This window comes from Galendromus occidentalis, unplaced genomic scaffold (assembly GCF_000255335.2).
Source record: "Galendromus occidentalis unplaced genomic scaffold, Mocc_1.1 scf7180000076574, whole genome shotgun sequence".
In the NCBI taxonomy this organism is placed as follows: Eukaryota; Metazoa; Arthropoda; class Arachnida; order Mesostigmata; family Phytoseiidae; genus Galendromus; species Galendromus occidentalis.
The window spans coordinates 1,063,478-1,083,859 of NW_003804563.1; the positions used below are offsets into that span (position 1 = coordinate 1,063,478).

The 20,382-nt window shown below is 50.3% G+C and overlaps 4 protein-coding genes across 4 annotated transcripts; 1 reads left to right on the forward strand and 3 right to left on the reverse strand.

The window, feature by feature from the left end:
* Nucleotides 1–4,632: 4,632 nt before the first annotated feature.
* On the reverse strand, nucleotides 4,633–6,882 carry LOC100903447 (GABA type A receptor-associated protein autophagy-related 8a). The gene is made up of 3 exons (XM_003739601.1): nucleotides 6,623–6,882; nucleotides 5,408–5,605; nucleotides 4,633–4,941 (listed from the first exon to the last, which is right to left on the reverse strand). The coding sequence occupies exons 1-3, from the start codon at nucleotides 6,710–6,712 to the stop codon at nucleotides 4,867–4,869; spliced, it is 363 nt and encodes a 120-aa protein (XP_003739649.1). The 5' UTR covers nucleotides 6,713–6,882; the 3' UTR covers nucleotides 4,633–4,866.
* A 1,494-nt stretch (nucleotides 6,883–8,376) lies between these two features.
* LOC100899910 (ATP-binding cassette sub-family F member 1) lies at nucleotides 8,377–12,624 on the reverse strand. Its single transcript, XM_003739661.1, has 8 exons — nucleotides 12,331–12,624; nucleotides 10,517–11,368; nucleotides 10,140–10,415; nucleotides 9,773–10,011; nucleotides 9,470–9,686; nucleotides 9,089–9,328; nucleotides 8,766–8,954; nucleotides 8,377–8,628 (listed from the first exon to the last, which is right to left on the reverse strand). The coding sequence occupies exons 1-8, from the start codon at nucleotides 12,440–12,442 to the stop codon at nucleotides 8,441–8,443; spliced, it is 2,313 nt and encodes a 770-aa protein (XP_003739709.1). The 5' UTR covers nucleotides 12,443–12,624; the 3' UTR covers nucleotides 8,377–8,440.
* Nucleotides 12,625–12,800: 176 nt separating this feature from the next.
* On the forward strand, nucleotides 12,801–14,021 carry Pop4 (ribonuclease P/MRP subunit POP4). Its single transcript, XM_003739662.1, has 4 exons — nucleotides 12,801–12,822; nucleotides 13,161–13,501; nucleotides 13,579–13,739; nucleotides 13,831–14,021. The coding sequence occupies exons 1-4, from the start codon at nucleotides 12,801–12,803 to the stop codon at nucleotides 13,994–13,996; spliced, it is 690 nt and encodes a 229-aa protein (XP_003739710.1). The 3' UTR covers nucleotides 13,997–14,021.
* Nucleotides 14,022–15,252: 1,231 nt separating this feature from the next.
* Nucleotides 15,253–19,878, reverse strand: LOC100900193 (sodium-dependent serotonin transporter). Its single transcript, XM_018642187.2, has 13 exons — nucleotides 19,761–19,878; nucleotides 18,165–18,299; nucleotides 17,999–18,084; nucleotides 17,701–17,837; nucleotides 17,178–17,316; nucleotides 16,989–17,073; nucleotides 16,661–16,865; nucleotides 16,385–16,571; nucleotides 16,149–16,295; nucleotides 15,972–16,079; nucleotides 15,813–15,890; nucleotides 15,444–15,557; nucleotides 15,253–15,363 (listed from the first exon to the last, which is right to left on the reverse strand). The coding sequence occupies exons 2-13, from the start codon at nucleotides 18,271–18,273 to the stop codon at nucleotides 15,253–15,255; spliced, it is 1,506 nt and encodes a 501-aa protein (XP_018497703.1). The 5' UTR covers nucleotides 18,274–18,299; nucleotides 19,761–19,878.
* Between the last annotated feature and the right edge of the window lie 504 nt (nucleotides 19,879–20,382).

The window sequence follows — 20,382 nt, forward strand, 5'->3', positions numbered from 1 at the left end:
TCTCTATTCGGCTGTGAGAATCCATCCCTTCAGCCGTCCAACGGACGCGCAGTCGGCCGCCCAGATCGCTATTAAATTGCTCATCGGATCGTTCGTATGCCGATCAATAGCTTCGCATTCGACCCTCTTCCGATCTTTGTTTGAACCCCTTCTTCCGCACGCAACATTATCTCGATGAAATATCGCGGCAATGTTGGACATGCAAGACCCCTCGGAACAAATGCTGATGGGACGAGCGAAGAGAGAATCTTGTTCGGATATCTTCACTCGCAACGGGGTCTGGACGCCGACGCCGGCCTACTCGCAGCGGACCGCGGCGCTGTCCGAACCGTTGTGACGCTCTCTTTCGGCTGACCAGGACTCAAATTTCAAAAGCAGCATTCACTACTGAACATAAGAACTCGACGTGTCGGTCTGACGTCCCCTCCATGAAGGCGGGATGAAGCATGATGAGAACAATAATAAGAATAATGAAAACAAGCAGAAGAATAAAAATGAGACAACGACTCCGACGATGATGTCAACAACGATGATGATGACGAATTTCTAGAGCTTCTAGACTTCAAATCTTGCGACTGGGGGGAAAATGACGCCTCTCGCTTATGTACAACTTCTTATTTAAATATTTATTTATGAGATGTGCGGATTCCGACTGCGTTCTCGACCTTGCTTGTGAGCGGCGGAATGTTCAACGCAGTGTAATCAACGAGAGGCGTGGGCAGCTTGGGTCTCTTGAGTTTCAATCTTTGACAATGGGCGGCGGAGATTCTCGGATCTCTTTATTGGTACAGGATCATTCATATGGAACCGCCCGCGTCGAGCCAGATGATTAATGATAAGTTCATTAATGCCGTAGAAACCGCTCTCGGGGATGACCGATGGAGGTATGGAGTATGGAGTTGGGCGGATTCAATCGAAGAGATCAAGCAAACTTTCCGCATTGAAGTGCTCTTCATGAGTCTTGTGTGAAATATGAATATACATCTTCTGTAAATAATGTTGAAAAGAGAATAAACGAAACATGGGTTGAGAGACTCGAAATGTTTTTCTTTGCGACGATCACTGCGATATTTGGGAATCTGCGGTCGATGACATCCGGGGGCGTACACAGGATTTTTCTTGGAAGGGGGGGTGGCTAGATCGGGTCTCCGCATGGGGCTGAAATCCAGTATGGCGATTCGCTCCTGTACTACAGCACTGCGAAGGGACCATCTGGGAGCGGGCTCTAGCCCCTTTAGCCCCCCCCCTCTCTGCGTACGCCCCTGATGGCATCCATTCTGAGGTGAACTCGGCTTTCGAAGCCCGCGTCAGACAGATCCATCAAGGCTCTCGTGTCTCGTCGCATCGTGAACGGTGACCGAGCTCTGCGGATGCTTCGTGTTTCGATTATTCAAATCGGGCCCCTCGGGGAATTATTCCGTTCATTTCCGGAGCTGTCTCCGTACATCTCGTCAGCTCGGTGAAAATCTGTCGAAGAGCTTCGCTGCTCATTACGTCATACGACCAAACCCTTCCGACAATTTCATTCACATTCCGCTCAGAAGGTTCTGCCGTTTTCGGATCTGCTTTGAGTGCTTTTCAGCGCACTCGAGAGAGGCAAGGAAACCTTTCCATTCAGTGCCCCGAGCAGTGTATTCGGTAGGTAACTTTTTTTCAGTAAGCTCAATGATCTTCGGTGCTTATCAGACTTCTCTTTGATAAGATCGTAAAATGGAGCTTTGGAGCTTCTCGGCTCCATCCATATGGTGTATACCAGGAAGAGGTCCCGTTGAAGATGATTGTCCGTAAGGATCATGATCGAAGTAGATGATGCTTTCCACCTATCGAATCCTGGATCGAGTGTGTGAGGCCTCTCGGTGCCTACTTCTTCAGTCCTTCGATGAAGCATGATGCTCTGCTGAATTCAAGGTGCACTGGCAAGTCCAAGAGAGTTCTTCTAGATTGTGCTGCCCGCTGGAACAACGGCTTGACCATACAGAAGCGCTCCCTCGAGATCAAGAAGACATGAGGCAATGACCTCGAGGAGACCAGATCCCTTTCGGGTGAGAAGAATCGATGAAGAGCATGTGGAAGGTAAGGATGGCGTGGATGGAGCTCCGTGCGCGGTCCCGGATGCCTTTACGGTTCTCTCAGCGGAGGACGCACATTTCTCTCAGGTTGAAATGATTTTCCCCTATCCTTTCCCCATACACGCTTCCCTACACCGATAATTTCTGTCGAGTGTATCGATTTCGTTTAAGATCTGATTTCTTCAGACTCTTTTGGAGGCGTTGAGTACGGAAGATCCTCAAGGGGGCAGGCCGCTCCGGTGTGCTACACATGTACGAATCATCGAGCGCCGGGCAATAACTTCGCCAGCTCGGGGATACCCCGAGGAGCACTTTATGACTTCTGATCTCGACAGTCTTTCGGCACGTACTAGCGAGTCATCGGTTAAACTTTCAGAGATGTCATCGGTACCCGTAGACACTGTGACACGATATCTTATGTCGGCCGAACCTTGAAACCCGCGTCGCCACCCGAGAGCCGGCTCATATACAGGAGATACACCGATCTCTCCGGGTGAAAAAGCTACTCCGTATGATACGTCCTGAGGTTTCTGGATCATTGCCAGGAAGTTCCCGAGTCTCGCGTTTCTTGGGAGCGCCTCATCTCAGGCTCGAAAAATCAAGATAGGCGGGGCCTGATCACGGACTCGTGGATGACTTGCAAGTTGCAATCTCATCCGATGAGGAAATTAGAACTTTGCTCTCAAACGCACCGAGAAGCCTCGCCTCTGAGGGGCGTTGAATACCTCATCGGCTCATTGTGGGGAGGAACAGGATTCTCGGAGGTACCGATGTAGAGGTCCGACATCTGATAAACCCTTCATACGTCGAGACGAAGATGTACATACATCTTTTTCTCGCAATTCGAAAGGAATGGCTCTGATGTGCATTTGATGGGAGCCGCGTGCTCACAAGAGACCAGGCTCCGGGACAATTAAAGACACTCAAATTTCAGCCTCATCGAGGATCAAACGTGTCTTTGCCGAAGTGAATCCTTCGCTTTTCCACCATTACCAGAAGAAACAACATAACGCTCAGAGACAGCAGATATTCGAATCCTTCGCTAATCTGTCACCGATTTGTCGCTACAGTCCTCCTTCAATCTGCCATCAACATCACTCAGAGCCTGAGATCGCGAAGTCAAAGTACTGACCAAAACTGACCCGATCGGCGACGCTAAGATAAGACCTAGAGACAAAAGAGACATAGGTCTCCGGCTAACAGGAGCGAAGTCCTGAGAAAAGTCCCTTGTGAGGCAGGAAAGGTTTATCGCGCACGATTGGAGTCACTCCACACAAGGCGCGCAAGAACAAGGCTCCCACGGAAAGGAGTTCACGCGAGGCCAGGCCTCCTGACCTTAATGTCGCTTTCATTTCTGAGACGTCCAGAAGACAGCACAAAACCACAGGGACTCATCTGGTATGTGATCGCGGCATGGGTGTCAATCAATCCGAGCAACATTTTCATTCCATCCGTGAATATTAGGTTCCTTCGAAGCGCTCGTTGGGCTCGTGACGATGTGCTGTGGGATCACGGAGAAAGAATCACACACAAGAGGGGACATACGAGAGACGGTCGCCTCCCGAATAGGAATATCGAGCAGGTAGCAGGACTCTTATCCCAATAGATGGACCGTGGACACTGCCTCCGGTCGGCGCGGTCGCGACCCGGGAATTCCATCGTCCCCCAGCCTTGACTCCCGCGCCCACACCTTCTGAGGTGCTGAGGATCTCCCGGTCACTTAAGAAAGCCTTGCTCTACATACCCCTCTTCAAATCCCCAGTCATTCCGAAGCTTCTCTACCGTCCCGCGATGTCTCAACTGATGAGACCTCACCGATTGCACAGCAGTTGCAATCAATCAATCATCACTAGGCTCTATGGAGGGCAAGCCTCCTCGCGGCGAAAAGAGGGCACGTGAAGACGATTCCTCATATTTTTCAGGCAGAGGACAAGCTCTGACATCTCAGAATGAGTCGGTTGCGAAGATGAAAGATTCCGATGTTTCCCCGCGGAGTGTTTGTCCACCGCATATGGTTCTGAGAAAACATCGACTCGATCACGATTCCCACGCCTTTTCAAGGAAGCACCGTCGTTCGGTGTCATCGGCGAGTGACCGATTCCACGGGCAGTATTATTCTTGCGGCTCCCCTACACGGAGGCATGGAGATGTAGCGGTCGCTTACTCGGTCGACCGCAGAGATTTCTCGCGGGAATCTGAGCTTCCATAAACCGAACCGCAACATCACTGGCAGAATTCGCCGACATGGCACATTTTTTTCACCTCCTCACAAAATCATCTTCCTGCAAAACTTCTGTCTGACTGATGTGAGTGAGTCGTGAGTATATAGCATAAGCTCTTCACGAATATATAAGCTCCGAAACTATCGCCCTCAGCACCGGACCTCAAATAAAATACATACCTATCCGTGATTATTGATTATACCACCCAGTCTCCGTGGGAGCGTACAGGATCTTGATCATATGAACATTTCCCGACGCCTTCGTTTTTCGAATACTGTCCGCACATGACTCCTCCTGGGACTTTAGGAATCGAATATGATACCCAAACCGAGAATACGCAAGTTCTGTGATCTACTTAAAAGCATTTATTTTACAGGTTCTCACGGAAAGAATTCCCTAAACATCATCGTCAACGCTTCTATCGAAGTTCGTTCGCGCAAATGGAGAAATTGACATAAGATCATCGAAAACCGCAGTCATTACCTTTATGTTTATTTATGAGGGTTTATTTAATGTATCAGAGATTGGAGAAGCTATCTATGGTGAAGATTTCCATACCTATGAGACCGAGTTGACTACAGATCTTCCCCGCCATAGACGTTCTCGTCAGAATAAGCCATGTAGAGGAAGAAATCCTCTTCGTGGTGTTCCTGTAATGTAAAGAAATCATCGTCACATATTTGTTGTGAATACTGAGACACTACTAGAGAGAGCGTTCGTGACGCCGCGCCGCCGTGTATGCGAGGCTCCTCTTCTCGATCAGATCGGGTTACAATTCTCGAATTGCATCTATCGAAACTCGGAAGATTTCCTCCTCCCCGGCATGAACCCCCGATCACTGAAGGCGTGTACATATTTTGTTGGGTAATCGACGAGAAGAGGTTCAGACAGAATGAAAGTGCGGTGAGCGCTGGCACGACAAGCGGAACGCCAGCCAAAAAAGCGACCTTGACAACGCACTGCGCGAGTCGAGTCTGTTCGAAGGAGAAGAACTTTTATTCTTGCCAGAATAAAATATAGGAACCGACTCCGAGCGGAAGGTTGCTTCGCGCAATTTACCCCGCATAACCAGCGCGTACGCCGATCGAGAGATTTTCACAATCGAGGATTACTCGCCTGATAGAGGGTTCCCATAGTTCCAGACGTATGGGGCATGGCATTGTTCACGAAAAAGAAGAGCGCGTCTTCGGGTTTCAACTGAATCCGCTTGCGGATCAGCTGATAGAACTGACCCACGCAGAGCTCCGACGGAACGAGGTACTTCTTCTTGTCGAGGTTCCCGATTCGACTCTTCGGGGCTTTCTCGACGATGACCTGGAAACAAGGCAATAAATCATGTACACGACGCTAGATTCGAAATGACGGGATTGTGCCGCTAAGTAAGCCCAGAACGAAACGGATCCAGAAGCTGAAATCCCCATCGTGTACGAACCAGAGCCGCCCCTGACGGAGATCGGTTGGCTCGAAAACTCGCGTCTTATGCTCGCTGCCCGACTCGACCAACTTACAGCTCACGCGCGCCCGATAGAACGTCGTCATAACACCGTAGAAGTAGAGGCAGATTTCGCGGATCATACGCAGAACTTCCCCTTCGAGTCTCCTCATCCGGTACTCATTTACGGGCGACGTGCCCTGGTCGATTTAAGTTCAGGAAGGTCGCCGCGCCGTCGCCCCCTCACAACAATGAACCTTCACACGATTCCGCTTCGTGGAACCCAGGGTCCTAGCGAGAACCTCAGTGATCTGGCACACAGGGGGTGCCCAGAGCGTTCCAAACAGCGAGCTCGGCTTCATCGGAACTCTAAGCCGAGGAGAAGGGCAATTCGAGGACGGATGGGGAATCCGCAGGCCCGGATCAGAATCAGAAAACCAATGACTCAGCTTGTTATGAGGCTGACCGCTGCCTCAGTCGCGATCAACAAGAATACCTGAGCTCGATAGCTTTAGGCGTCATCGCACATCCAACCGCTGCGCTGCAGTACCCTGGACGCGGCCCATAGCAACTGCATTAGCGTGAAATCGGTGAAATATCCGAGTAAATGGGAACCGTGGATATGAACATGGTCTTCGCAATCGAGACAAGCGTAAGGATCGGCTGACTTCAATCAAAGTGCGATGCCAATTGCGAGGTAGTGATGGTCGTACGCAGTAGCAGGGATCCCAGACGATGGGGCCTAACTGCGCAGCAATGGCCGAGCGCTTCAGAGACGAAGAAACACTCCAAAGAAACGCGCAACTCCGATGCGATGATGAGCTAACACAAGTGAACGTATGTTGGGCCCCGTATGAGGAATCATTTGAACGGACTCTGGCCTATTCAAGGATACTCACGGGGACGCGGTCGGGGTACTTCTTGCGGATTTTCTCGCCCTCGGCACGACGCTTCTCGAATCCGTGCTCCTGCTTGTACTCGAATTTCATGGTTCAAGTCGGTGATCCCTTCTGGTCGTGAGAAAAATTCACAAACTCCTAGTTCGCGGCGGGCAAACGGTTTATTCGATGGGACTGGACGCGGGCTGAACGCTTTGGTCGCTGTGTCTCTCCGCTGTGGCTTTTGCTTGCCTGGGGATGAATCAGCTGTTTCCCACTACGACCTCGCCGCTGGCTGCTCGACGCTTCGTGGGAGAGAGGGCGAGAGAAGGCGAGACGTCAAGTAGAGCCGAAATGAGCTGGTGTGAACGGAGTCATTCCGATGAAAAGTGTCCAATGGAGGCCGCCATTGTCCATCATCAGCGATCAGAAGTCTGTATCTCCCGCATTTCGAGTGTAATTTCCGATGCTTCTCCGATCGAAGTCCCACAGTTTTTCAGAGCCTGCTGCTGTCCTGACCAAAACTCTCTGCATCGGTTATCGCTCCGCGAGCGACGCGAGATGCAAGTGCAGCACCCTCTGGTGGCTAAGAAAGCTACCTGAAGAGCTTCGATGCCCGCTAATGATACCTGTTCGCAACTACGGAGGAAGGCACTGTGAGAGACCATGCATCACTGTTCGAGGAGGCAAAAATACTGTCCGAGCCGCGGAGCCTGATGCAGAGCTCAAAGCTGCTCGGGCTCGAGTCACATCTCGGATACCATGCGCTGAGTTATCACGCGCGTACTTGTCGATTCAGACCTCGTCGGCTGTCAAGAGGTCCGGAACTTCAAGCGAACTCTCGGCATCCCGAGCCGGAGCTTGGAAAGGACGGGCAGAAATTCCTCCCGTGCGCCTACGGATACGTTGCTCAGATGTCAGATCCCCGTCGCTTAAGAGCACTCTGCTCTCGGATGTACCTATTATTTTAATTCAGCTGGGATCCTGATTGTGAGTTCACGGTGAATGATCCCACCTCCCTACGGTAGCGCATGTTCCCCACGGGATTGATGCCAAGCATCGTCATAGGCCGATCCCGCCTCGGACAAGTCGCGACGAAGCGAATTCGCTCTTGTGGTTACTCATCGGGGAAGCCCATTGGGAGAGGGATCTCAATGGTTTCTAAAGATTTAACCCGCATAGCATTTGGGTCCGATTTTTTTCGGGGAGTATACCAGCTGATTATGAAATAACTGTCATCATCGGTTTCGTGTCATGGCTCTTTATGGTGTCTGAGTCACTGAAAGTATGATTCATCACTATTCGAAATCGCCTGAGTTCTGTCGATGACTCGCTCACGGTAGCCCCCAGTGAATCAATCGAGGCTTGCGAACAGTTGCTTGCAATAGCTTACGGATCACGGATCCATGTGTAGTCGACTTTGCTCAAGGATTCTTCTTCTGGTCTTCGCCTTAAATGATTCGCCCGCGTTCTGTTTACCGATCGACACAGTCATGACGTGCAGTCGCCTGCGACGTTTCTTCCGCGTGACGTCACTCGCTCCATGCTGCGGACAGCGCAGTATTGTGTTTCTTCGACGGCTGCATGAAACTCCGCTGCGTAAAAGCGAACACATGCTCGCAGTAGTATCAAACTAGGATAAATCTCGAGGGAGAAGTTCTGCGGATTTCCGGGCTTTTGAACATGCTCTCCCTCGGAGTATCGGGAACAATATGTGGCTCGTTTCTATCTAAGCGGCCGTGGTGGGGAGGGTGGAATAATTGAAATGCCCAGGCTTCCTTTGCAACAGAAAACAGCTTCGTTTATTAGACACAACGTTCTGCCTATAGCCATCGGTAACTACTCGAGAGCTTGTTTGGCCACAACACTGGGATTATTTATCTGTTCCCCAAGTTGCTCCAAGATCTCTCGTCGGTAATCGTCGAAGTCCCCATTGATTTCGTCGATGCCCCTGTGCTCGATGATCCACAGTTGGCAGTTTGTCTCTCGGATAAGGCGCTCGTCGTGGGAAACAATAATCACGCCCCCTGAAATTGGTGAAATGTTCTTTCATCGGAACATCATCGGGACACCGCGTGCCGGATTCTCGGAGGATGGACGGCGCAGTCTTACGACGGAATTCTGGAAATTCCGTGAAACTCCATAGACTCGATTCTGAACTTACCTTCGTACTCCGAGATAGCTTCCGCCAGGGCATCTATACTCTCGATGTCGAGATTATTTGTAGGTTCGTCAAGAATGAGAACATCGGGACTCTTCAGACAAAGCTCGGCCAGCGCTACTCGAGCTTTCTGCCCTCCCGACAGATCACTGTTCAAAATCGTGTGTGCATAGGACACCAGACCAAAAGTGCCTGCAAACGATCATCAAATTAATGCAAAAATTATGATCAGATAATTGAGCTATGGGCACAGGCCCCCGGGTAAGACAGAAGCACGCTTAGAATCAGTGCCAGACTCATTGACGAAATCATCTGCGTGAACTCACCCAGCTGTTTGCGAGCGTCTTGATAATTGAGATTGAACAACCGCTGCAGGTATTCAACGGGAGTCTCAGCAGGGTTGAGGTGCTCCCCTGAATGTTGATCGAACTTGCCGATTCTGAGGCGATGGTTCCTCCGAGCTTCACCAACAGTCGGGGTTAGATCTCCGACGAGGAGTTTGAGGAAAGTTGACTTGCCAACTCCATTCGGACCGACAATAGCTACGCGAGAAGTCATATCGATACCTGCGAGATCAGGAACAGAACCGTTGACCGGCATCCCGGAGAGTCACGAATAAATGAAAATTGTTCGATGGCAGCGAAGGTAAACTCATTCGGCTTTGTGCCTCCATGGCAGACCCGTATTCCCACAGAATGCAAACCCACCGAAATCTATGTTTTTGAATAAATAGGGTTGACCCGGGTAGGCAAAATCGACGTTGTACAATCCGAGGATCGGCGGCTGCAAGGGTGGAGGATTCGGGAAGCTGAACTTCACGATGTAGTCCCGGGGCTTCTCGATGAGCGAAGCTGGTCCGGCGTCTTCTTCTTTCTTGACGTTCACGCTGCGGCCTTTCTGTTGTTTCCGAGTGAGAGCTTCCACCTATAACAGATTGCGGGGGCAAAACAAAAACATGTTGAGTCCTTGTGTTCCTCCCCGCTGCGACTATCGTAAAAGGATGTAATTACCGTTTTCTTCGTTGCCTGCTTATTACTCTGTCCCCCCTGCTTGAGAGCCTTCAATTTTCGCTCCTGTTTCTCATACTCTTTGAGTATCTCCCGTTTCTTTTGCTCATGCATCTTCTTGAACTGGGTGTAATTCCCTTTGTAATAGAACAGCTTCTGATTGTCGAGATGCACGATATCCGTACAGACGTTGTCGAGGAAACTCTGGTCGTGAGACACAACCAGGAGTGTTTTCTTCCAGCCTGGAAGGAACAACGAGAAATGTGAATTCATTCCGATGGTCCGCCATTTCGTGGACGGCGTCTTCGCTGGCGGCCGGGATCGTCGAGGTATACACGGACGAAGACCATATCCACGTGTTCCTACCGACCTTGCAAATAATTATCAAGCCAAATGACGGCGTTCAGATCGAGATGGTTTGTGGGCTCATCGAGGAGTAGTAGAGTAGGCTCCATGAAAAGTGCTCGAGCCAGCGAAACTCTCATCCTCCAACCTCCAGAGAATTGGTTGGTCGCCCGGTCTTGCATTTCCTTGTCGAAGCCAAGACCAGCGAGGATCCTCCGAGCTCGGGGCTCAGCTGAATCGGCTCCGATAGCTTGGAGCTCTTCATATACTTCGTTAAGACGTTCTTGGTCTTTGGTTTTCCCTGCGGACACAATCAAAATATCAATTCGAGCTCGAGTTCGAGAATTCATCGATTTTTGGATAATAATTTGGCTTTTGTACGAGGACATTCACGGCACTCACCCGCCGCGACCGCTTTCTCAAGATCAGCCTGTTCGTCCAACAACCGGAGACGTCGAGTGTCGGCTTTTATGACCGCCTGCACCGCGGGTGTTTCGTCGGCCACAACTTCCTGCTCACAAAGGAGCACATCGATGCTAGATGGAATATTCAAGGATCGATTGGCTATGTGTTTCAGGAGGGTTGTCTTGCCATGTCCGTTCGGTCCGACCAGACCGTAACGGCGTCCTTTTGCGATGAGCAGCGAAGCGTTAACGAAGAGGTCTTTCCCCCGGGCTGAGATACTGAAGTTTTCCACTTTGACATCGACGGCATGTTCCATTTGAGCTTGCTGTGCCGCTGATTTATCGGCTTGCGAAACAGTAAATTGAGTCGTGTCCGTACTGCTCTTCGGAGCTCCCAGGGCGTCGAGAGCCTTCTGAAACTCTCGCTGCTTCTTGAGAGCTTTGCGTTCCTTTCTCGACAAGTTGGCGAAGGCTGGATCTTTTTCATCGTCGTCCTCTTGAGGCCTCTCCGTCTCCTCGTCTCGCATTTCGTCATCTCCAGCATCATCATCTACATCATTGAGTTCCATTTCTGCGAGATCCTCTTCGATTGTTCTCTTAGGTTTGGATTTCGACTCTTTGCCTTTCGTTTTCGCCCGCTCCGCTGGTTTCTCATCTCCTTCGACATCCTCGACGGGAGCTTTCTTCCTCCCAGATTTCTTGGTTTTGATGTCCTCTGTATCCTGGGGCTGTTGCTTCTTGGCGTTCGTGTCCTTTGACTTATCCTCATTCTTGTTGTTGTTGTCCTTGGCCTCAGCCATCATGGCAATTAGCTCCGCGGCTTTTTTCGACTTTTTCTTCTCTTTCTTCGCTGGAATTACGAATGGGAGTATTATTTTGCGCCGTCTGGTTCAAAGAACCAGCGTTTCCCCCCTTGGAAGATACTCTTTCCATGGATCAACAGTGTAATCGAAATAGGCTATTCATCCTAGCGAATGGTCACTTTCTGATCACTCATTCGGTGGCTTTCCAAGAAGATCCAGCCGATCGGACGGAGTCTCCTCGATCGCCCGGCTCTCAATTTTCCCGTCACCTATTTCCGCTCTAGTGAGAGACTAGCTTGGGTGGATGCTAAGTGAATAAGAGAAAACTGCCATTCCTACAGTTGTCTCTAATAATCTTGGGGAAAAAACTGCGACCGGGAGAGCTGCCATTCCGGAAAGAAACACTGCCAGCCAGAAGCAAGCCATCAGAAATCATGAATGATCTGGGTACTTGAAAGAGGATCTTACGCGAGAAACTGGGCACCAAGCCGAATCGTTCTAATTTCGAGATCGTGGATTCTTCTGAGATTCGAAGTCCCAACCCCGAGGTTTTGGGCAGGGCTAGCCGTTCCCGAAATAAATGCATATTTAGACATTCAATTCGACGCAGCGAAGGCCCCTCAGGGACTCGAACTCCTTCACGTAAGCCCTCCGATGCTGACTTTACGGAGGCTGAACTCGGACTGGACAGCGCAATCTGGCAAGCTCGAAAACCGTGCCCTGGGAGAAGCTCGGAAGCTTTACCAACCCATGCTTCTACCTCGAGGCAGCCGGGCGCACGAGGATGATTCTCCCGAGTCCTAGGGCGCCCCTGAATCGCGAATGTCTGAACAGCTGTTTGCCGAGAAGTTTTCCCCGCCAGAGTGGAGTGCAGCATCCAGGCTGATTGACAAAATCGATCACGGTGCTCTCCGAGGCCGCCTTCCCAAATCTAGAAACGACTCGATGACCCGAAGATAATTCTAAGAGAACGGCGGCGCGCTCGAATTATAAGTGGAATTGTAGGCACCTTTTTCACCGCTGTCCTGGACGTCACCAACATTATCCGGTTTCTTCACGACATCCTCGAAATCATCATCCCCACGTCGGGATTTCTTCTTATCACCCGCCTTCTTAGACATTGTGTTCTATTGGGGGGCAGCTCCTCACACGATACAGCGCGCTAACTGTGAAAAATCACCGGCGAAATCGAATTGGAATGCAGAAGTGCAATCAGCAGCCCTTCATTTACACGTGCAGCAGAAAGCTCGCGATTTCGAACGTTTGCCTGTCCGCTACTGCAATGTCTAACTCAATTCTCGGCTAGTCGTCTGGGAGTTGCTTCCTTCGCTTGCCCTTTCTCCGGCGGACCGAACACATGGCTCTCGCTGCGATGTAAACAGAGCGATGCTTTTGCGAAAATACGCTATCGGCTCTCATGAATCTGAATGTATATCTCTATAGCTTGGAAGCTACTCTGTGCATATCGACCGCGAGAGAATGAGCGGACTGAATCCTAAGGGTAAGTGGCAATGGAATCCTGTTACCTGGCAGGAATCGCTCCCTTGCATACCCGACAACCTCCCTTACCACTGATGCATCTTCGGCGAGCTTTGTGTTAACCTGTGGATTGTGAGGCCAGGTTAGCGCTTTCGTCGGATGTGAGGTCGACGAGAAGAGCTCAATCTTGCCTTCTACTCGTGGGTTTGAAGTCTGAGGAACATGGCGGGAGTCTAGTGTAGCAAAGAGTCACGGGGACTGAAACTTTTGGGAACTCCCGCAGTGAGGAGCACTTGAATTACTAGCTGTGGACGAACGTCAGGGGAATGAAGAATAAGCCTGAACTCGTTCGAATTCCAGCATCTTCATCAGCATCGAAGGATGCGCTGCAATTTTACAAAACAGCTGTTGAAGTCGGACTTAGCCCCGGAGATGCAGGGGGTACCCAGGCGGACTTTTTCGAGCGTTTCCTCCGGAAGCACTCAGACAACGTCAAAGACGATACAGTCGCATCTGTGAAACGAGGCTATGTATTTACGAAGAGACTACATTACTCCCGCAAGAAGCACAACAAGAAACCCCACAACCTGCTCACATCTCGAGAGAAGCGGACCCTCGGTCTCTTCACGATCACTCGGCATGGTCAATTGACGTATGAGAGTTTCCTGAGAATACACGACCTATGGAAAGGCTATTTCAAGGTTGGTCCGAAATCCTAGTCTGGGATAATTTTCACGGGCTCAAGAATGTATCCGGAACCACTCCCCCGCTTTTCCAGGAGGCGGTCGCCGACGAGAAGGTTTCGAAGTTGGAAAACCTCCAAATATCGTTGATGAAAGCCGACTACACCGGATGTCATTTCGTGGTGGCGGCCGGAAAATGCGTTAGCCATGTCGGCCAGAGAGGACTCGTCGTACAAGAAACCAAGAATACTTTCAAGTGAGTCCAACATAGAGTTCCCGCATGGCTCATCTTCGAGGGGCGAAGCGACGATCCTCGAACGACTGATGCGATTGTCTCTCTCTCTCAGGCTGCTGACGAAGGAGGACCGTATCCTTGAAATCCCGAAGAAAGGAACCCTTTTCGCTTTCATGCACGGAGACAAATTGTACAAAATCTATGGATCGCACTTCCGGAAACATGGTTTCGAACGAGCGAAATCGAAATTCAAGGTGACAGAAAATATCACTCTCTGAAATAAATTGTTGTTCATTCGCAATGCGAACATCAGAAGAGAAAATCTTTCGGTCCCTTCCGGACTCCCCCGTGCCTCAACGCCTTTGAATAATGCGGTGTTATCGAACCGAAGACGCAAGTAAATACATATCCGAAAGCAGGAAAATGCTCGTATGTTCCTCTCAGAACGTTCGCAAGCCCGTCGTCTTCCTTGAAAACGACCCTGATCCTCCGGCACAAAGTCAGTGCTCCATCATAAAAGTTAATTTGCGTGGCAAGTTGCAGGTTTAGGGAGTAAACTGTGATACTTTAGGATTAGCACGAAGGCGCACGACATCGAATCGCTATTTTATTGACACCATGGATCACGAAGCACAACTACGTTCTCACAACAGCGGGAACAATATTGGCTGACACATGACTGGTCGAAGGAATTTGGATGAATATCGACGATCGCGCATGGCGAGCTCCCGAGGAAGTCAGTGATCGTCTGTCATGATCCGGCAGGAGAAAAGCAGAGCGAGTACCCGCCAAGCTCAAATCCATGGAAGAAAGATGAGCGGGCTCTGATGAGCTTATACGCGGGACCATATACACGACACATCTACCAGTCACTTATTTTCCGATGATGAGCATTCGCTAATTATGAGGTCGCTCATGGAATTCAATTAACTCTAGCACCGCATACCAAATGTCAAAAGCCCTAAGAAGTTCAGATGAACTAGATTCTTTCGATAACAAACACGTATGCCGCCTTCGGAGCTCAATAGGGATCCATACATGCTCCGGACTCGCTCAAAACTTAACAGACATTCGAAAACTATGCGGAGTACGCATAGCTATAGTCATCAATCAACACTCATTGTTCTCAATGAAGACTCTGCCTGATATTTTCTTCGTAGATGAGTTCCCGCCTCCGGCCCCGAGTTTCCGGACACGGAGCCTGCTGCGACCTGACACAATCAGTATCAAAATGTATTGAAAAACAAGTCGGTAGTAAATCGGCTACGCTGCTTCGAGCTCGCAGTAGAGACGTATTGCCAAATTCACGCTTCATATTGCGCATCCTCTATCCCAATACAGGGAGCCCGCTTTTGATGACATTCTAGGACATCTTCCCTACCATCCGAGACATCAAAATTGCCAGCACGTTTTTTTCCCGGCCATACGTGAGACACGGGATGCTTCTGCGCTGAATACCTATGAGACTTCTATCATTCTCTATTTCAGACGAGCTTCGGCTAATTTCACTTGTTCGTAGATTCCGAGTCTTCCTCTAGACCTGAGTTGGGTTATTGACCGGCTCGATGGGCGTCAGGCAGGCCTCAATGCGTTGCTCGATCGTTCCGGGAGACTTGCAGAACATGTAGATCATGTACAGGGGAACCTTTTTGGAGGCGATTAAGGTTACTAAGAGATCTTCTGTCGAGTCATCCGTATCGAATATGACTGATTCGTCGAGCTTACCAAGCAAATAGAACTCAGCGCGGTCGCGACGCCCACCCTGACGGACCACCAAGGATATTTGGAAGGGTCCAGATCCGTCGTACGGGTTCGCTCGAAAGCGAATATGAGCACAGTCTGGGGAGGCGGAAAGCAAGTTATATTGGGTTCTCGAAGCGTTTCCCTCCGAAGAGCCAGGCCATCACTCGGCCGAGAGCCTCATCTCTCGACCGGGGGGTGGGGGGAAGGATGAGAGGGCGTAGGGAGAGTAGTTCGAGCGCTGAAATTCGAAGCCCGAAGCCCTGCCACCAAGGCCGGAATGCAACCGTCGTGAACCCCCTGCCCCTCTCTCCGAAGGCCGATTCGAGATCTTGTTGAGATGGTGCAACTCACCAAGAGGAAAACAGGGCTGATGTAAGTCCAGCAGAGTCGCCAGTATATGCCCGGGGTCGATCCAAGCATCTGATGGATCTGCGAGCAAACGTGATGCATTACTTTATATGATGCGCTTGTAAAGCCGCGAGACGAGCGACGAGAAAATCTCATTTTTACCTTTTGCGCGAAGCGCTCGGCTCCGAAAACCCAACAGATCACGACGCCTTCGATAAAGACCACAAACAAGACACTGACCGCGGTGGCGTACGTGTCCAAGAGCTCCACCTGGAAGAGCTGTGTTCTCTTCATATTCTCGAGCTAAAATTCATCCTCTGTCTCGGAAAACCAACTCACCAAATAGAAACCGCCGCAAGTTGTTGTTGGCAAGGCGCAGATATAGATGAAAACCAGCACCAGAGCAACGAATATTTCCCGGTGACGGCGAAGGACATTGGGATACTGATCACACATACCGGTCAGCATCGCCTCCAAACCGCCGAACTACAGGGAAGCAGCAATTGGCTCGATATCAGTTGGAATTCACTACAGATGCACTGAATCGTTCGAAAAAATCTCTCTCACAAGCTCACCGTGCTGTCGAGGCCGAGGGTGATGAGCATCGAGAAGAACATCACACTCCAAACTGGCGAATATTGCAATGTGGAGATGGCTTGAGGATAAACTATGAAGACCAGCCCCGGACCCGATGTTGCAACGCTGCTTATATCTCGATCGAGATTCTTCGCCATATAGCCCAGGAATGAGAAGATGACCAATCTGAAAAATAAGAAAATCCATAACTCTGACCGTTCGTCTTCCCGAGCGGATAGATGTCGGGCACAGCCTCCCTGGATAGGAGAGCTTACCCCGCCACAAAACTCGTGGCACAGTTGATGAACGATGTCAGAAGCGCATCTCTGTAACAATTGTTATGGAATCGGTTGTATGACGAGAGGGCTAGAAGTGTGCCGAATCCAGGTCCAAGAGAGAAGAAGATCTGAGTTGCCGCGTCGACCCAAACTTCACTCTCGGCTAGCTTCGCCCAATCCGGCGATAGATAGTAGGCGATTCCTGCGGGGAGGCATGAGTAGCCAAGATCACTACTGAGGTCGCTTGTGGAAACGGATACTTCCGACCGATAGAACTCCCTTCTGCGCATGGATTATCGGGAGAACGATTAAAAATTGCAAATACCGTCAGCGGCTCCATCCAAGGTCACTCCTTTCACCAGGAGAGCGAACAGGACCACATACGGGGCTATCGCGGTGATGTAAACAGCCTGGGAAAAATTTCACAATGTACACTATACGTGAATAATCTTCAATATGACCGCTCGATTGCGCGTCAGGAAGATCAACAACAGGAGTTCATATTCTCTGCGACCTTTCCCGTAGATTTGACTCCTTTCCAGAGCGCGAGGTAGACAAGAACGAACACCAACAGCAAACAGAAAGCTATCGGCAGCCTTATGGTTCCCATGTTACCCAGACCACCCGATTTATGAACTTCCAAGACGTGGCGCCTGAAAAGAGAGGACCGTCTCATCGGGACGCAAAATCGGCTCCGTCGGGAAAAGCTATCTTCTATAAAAAGTCATGTTTCGGGAGTCTATCCAGGAGACGTCATGTAGCGAGGGCTTTCGAATCAAGGATTATTCGGGATAGAAGTTTCCCACTCTGACAAGGAGATCTCCCATTAAGAATTCTAGGCATCCGCTAGATATGATGATGGCTATCGGATAATTCTGATTACATAAATTATTCGGAACTTCGATGAACCACTGGAAGCTCAAGTGGCTGGCTCGAGGATTCCCTGCGAGTCCCGAGAATCGAAGAACAGCCCTGTGGAATGGTGCCCGCTCAGGTCATTTGAGGTTTGAATAATAGTCGCGAAAATCTAAACTCACTCAAAATACTCCTGGGCAGGGCTAACTTTATGAGCTCCGATCGAGCTATTCCCGTGACTATCGGAGCCTTCAGAGCATTCAGGTGTGTTCCACGGGTTGTCGCAAGAAGACCAAGGGACAACGGAAGTGAAAGAGGCCTGAAAATGGCAACGTTGCACGGTATTCCGGAGGCGAGTCGGAAAGTATCGGAATAAATCGATGGATGCGAGCTCGACTCGACTCTCTTGAGGTAGAAACAGAGCGTAGGCATTCAAGATAGCACCATCCTCCCTAAATATTGCCCAGAATGAGTAGGTACCTGTAAATAGTAGACAGCCCAAGCGATTATGGTGTTGTAATACATTGCCATGTAGATGTCGATGATGCAGATGGCGAATCCAATGCCTATAAAAAGCTCTCCTTAGAGCAGCTCCGTCAGGCGATAGCTGGGCTCGATATTCAAGGGAGCCAATGCAGACACTGACCTTTGAAAGCAGGAGCGATGTACTGCCATACAGTGAGACACCCGGACCTGTAGTATTGACCGAGGGCCAATTCGAGATAGAAGAGAGGCAAACCTCCAAACAGCAGCATAATGAGATAGGGGACTAAGAACGCTCCTGTGGAAGCATTGATCCATTGAGTCCCACTCAGAGAAGGTGTTTTCGACGCTTCTCCAATATTCTCGTCAGGTTTCTAGGCTTCGAAGAGTGACGCGTGTGACAGGAATAATCCCCCGAACTCAATTTATGAACCTCTCCCGTCTATGTCTTCCCCATCGGCGCTCTCGCCGTCACGACATGTCGACAGTTCCATGCAGGCGGATGATCGGAGTCTCCTTTCTGAGTTTCCCCTGATCGCCACGAGCATCGGGGTAAACAACCTTCATCGAAGCGGAGTTCGGCTAAGACGGAGTTCAGCGAGTCGATAAACTCGCCGGGATCCAACACCTACATGATCCTCGCACGTGAGGATCGCAGCATTTTCCAATCGCTCGCGCACGCGGGGAGGATTGCTTAGCTTTGACTGATGTGGAAAACTACGAATGGGAAGCTGAGCTGGAACAATCATTCGATTTCTCCTATTGAAGCGCGCACATGAGACGAAAAATTACGCCGCTCGGAAGCGCTGGCAGAGCCGCCGAGGTATTTCAGCGGTGAACTCACACAGAACTCCACGTTCAGAGCCTACATCCGATATCCCCCATCCATCTAGGGGGTTTCACGACTTTCCGGCGGACTTCTCGATCGTGGAAAGGCAATCTCAGTCATAGCAGCCCCGTAGAATTCTTGTCCGAGGGCATCGCAGCGAAGTTCCCCGATGAGTCCGGCCAAAGCATCGTCAAGCCCCGTGAGGCCACTGCAGTCGATCAAAAACACGCGGGGCCCAACCTCGCGTACTTGACTCGAGGATAGAAGAACAATAGACTCGTTCGAAAACTCTCCCGTTTTAAAATGAGAATGGCTTTGAGCTAAAGTTAGATGTGACGCAATATGCAAATCGCGGCTAATGAATCCTATCAGACCCAAACCTGACGGCCTGACAATTGAGTTCTTCGCCGTTCGCGTCTCTGAAGCAGCAGAGAGCCCGCTTCCGGTCTCCCGCTGTCGGTATCAGTCTCGAAATTATACCTAAACATGATTTCCCATGCTACCCGGCGGACTTGGATTCAGATGCTCGATCTGCTTCTGTGTCTGGGAGTGAGGTGTCTGAGCGTCGCGCCAAATTTAGAACTCCTCACTGAGGAGTCTCTTGTAGGCTCCCGAGCCAGTTGTGCTTCTGGCGGTGAAGTAAATAGCTTGCAGAGAAGCCAGCTATTTAGAGGGACTGTGGATCCATCACAAACTTGGCCTTGTCTAAAGTTCGCTCCGCGAGCCTTTGGATTCGAAGACGACGCAAAAAAGCTCTCCATGACGAGAGAGTGCTTTGCCCTGCATAGGAATTTAGCCTGGCTTCCGGAACGCCTATTTCCAATTGTGTCGATGGGTGAACTCTGTGACTCGGATCCAGCGATGGGAGTTGACAGCGCTTTTTTGGAACGGACTCACAAGCAAACTAATCGAACGATCCGAAAACCTTACCTCCTCCGTTTTTGTAACAGATGTATGGGAATCTCCACACGTTCCCGAGATCTACGGCAAAACCAATGACGGCCAAGAGAAATTCCGTCTTCGAGTCCCAGCGCTCCCGCCCCACCTGCAATTTTTTATGTCATCGGCCTTAGTACCGGTGAGATGAGTGCATATTCGACACATAGACGCAACAAGCACAACTCCGTTCGCCACTTGCGAGGAGAATGCTACGCGCTCAAGGGACGCTAATGGCAGATAATTGAACCCAATGTAAGATGTGATAACGCGGAGATATTCGAACTGATAGAGAAATCATCGGCAGGCGAAGACCGTCTCTGTCGTCGACTCGGGGTGAGGGGGGGATAGATCGACGGTCGTCTCACAGCAGCGACGTGACGCGTAGAATCTGAACCTACTTTTGAATTAGTGTGCACACTTTTATCCACTTTACTCGTCATCCTGGCGGTGGTTTTCGCAGAACTTCACTCGCGTTCCGAGAACATTCTCGATGAGGCACAAGTTACACGAGATGAAGTCACTCCGAGGGAACTCGAGAAGCGCTCATATTCGGCGGGCATTCAATATGAAGTCAATCGAGTATAGATGAAGTTCCTCACAGAGCCAGGAACAC

What these genes read in the sequence shown, in the direction of transcription:
- LOC100903447 (XM_003739601.1), bottom strand. Translation starts at nt 6,712, where the DNA reads ATGAAATTCGAGTACAAGCAGGAGCACGGATTCGAGAAGCGTCGTGCC. An exon ending in AGTACCCCGACCGCGTCCCC is followed by an intron (nt 5,606 to 6,622) that starts GTGAGTATCCTT and finishes CCTTGTTTCCAG; the next exon opens with GTCATCGTCGAGAAAGCCCC. An exon ending in CTATGGGAACCCTCTATCAG is followed by an intron (nt 4,942 to 5,407) that starts GCGAGTAATCCT and finishes TTTACATTACAG; the next exon opens with GAACACCACGAAGAGGATTT.
- LOC100899910 (XM_003739661.1), bottom strand. Translation starts at nt 12,442, where the DNA reads ATGTCTAAGAAGGCGGGTGATAAGAAGAAATCCCGACGTGGGGATGAT. An exon ending in GCTTGATAATTATTTGCAAG is followed by an intron (nt 10,012 to 10,139) that starts GTCGGTAGGAAC and finishes TGTTCCTTCCAG; the next exon opens with GCTGGAAGAAAACACTCCTG. An exon ending in ATTCAAAAACATAGATTTCG is followed by an intron (nt 9,329 to 9,469) that starts GTGGGTTTGCAT and finishes CTGATCTCGCAG; the next exon opens with GTATCGATATGACTTCTCGC.
- Pop4 (XM_003739662.1), top strand. Translation starts at nt 12,801, where the DNA reads ATGAGCGGACTGAATCCTAAGG. An exon ending in GAGCGGACTGAATCCTAAGG is followed by an intron (nt 12,823 to 13,160) that starts GTAAGTGGCAAT and finishes TTCGAATTCCAG; the next exon opens with CATCTTCATCAGCATCGAAG. An exon ending in GAAACCAAGAATACTTTCAA is followed by an intron (nt 13,740 to 13,830) that starts GTGAGTCCAACA and finishes TCTCTCTCTCAG; the next exon opens with GCTGCTGACGAAGGAGGACC.
- LOC100900193 (XM_018642187.2), bottom strand. Translation starts at nt 18,273, where the DNA reads ATGCTGCTGTTTGGAGGTTTGCCTCTCTTCTATCTCGAATTGGCCCTC. An exon ending in GGGCTGTCTACTATTTACAG is followed by an intron (nt 17,838 to 17,998) that starts GTACCTACTCAT and finishes TGCCATTTTCAG; the next exon opens with GCCTCTTTCACTTCCGTTGT. An exon ending in CGCTGAGTTCTATTTGCTTG is followed by an intron (nt 15,364 to 15,443) that starts GTAAGCTCGACG and finishes GCCTCCAAAAAG; the next exon opens with GTTCCCCTGTACATGATCTA.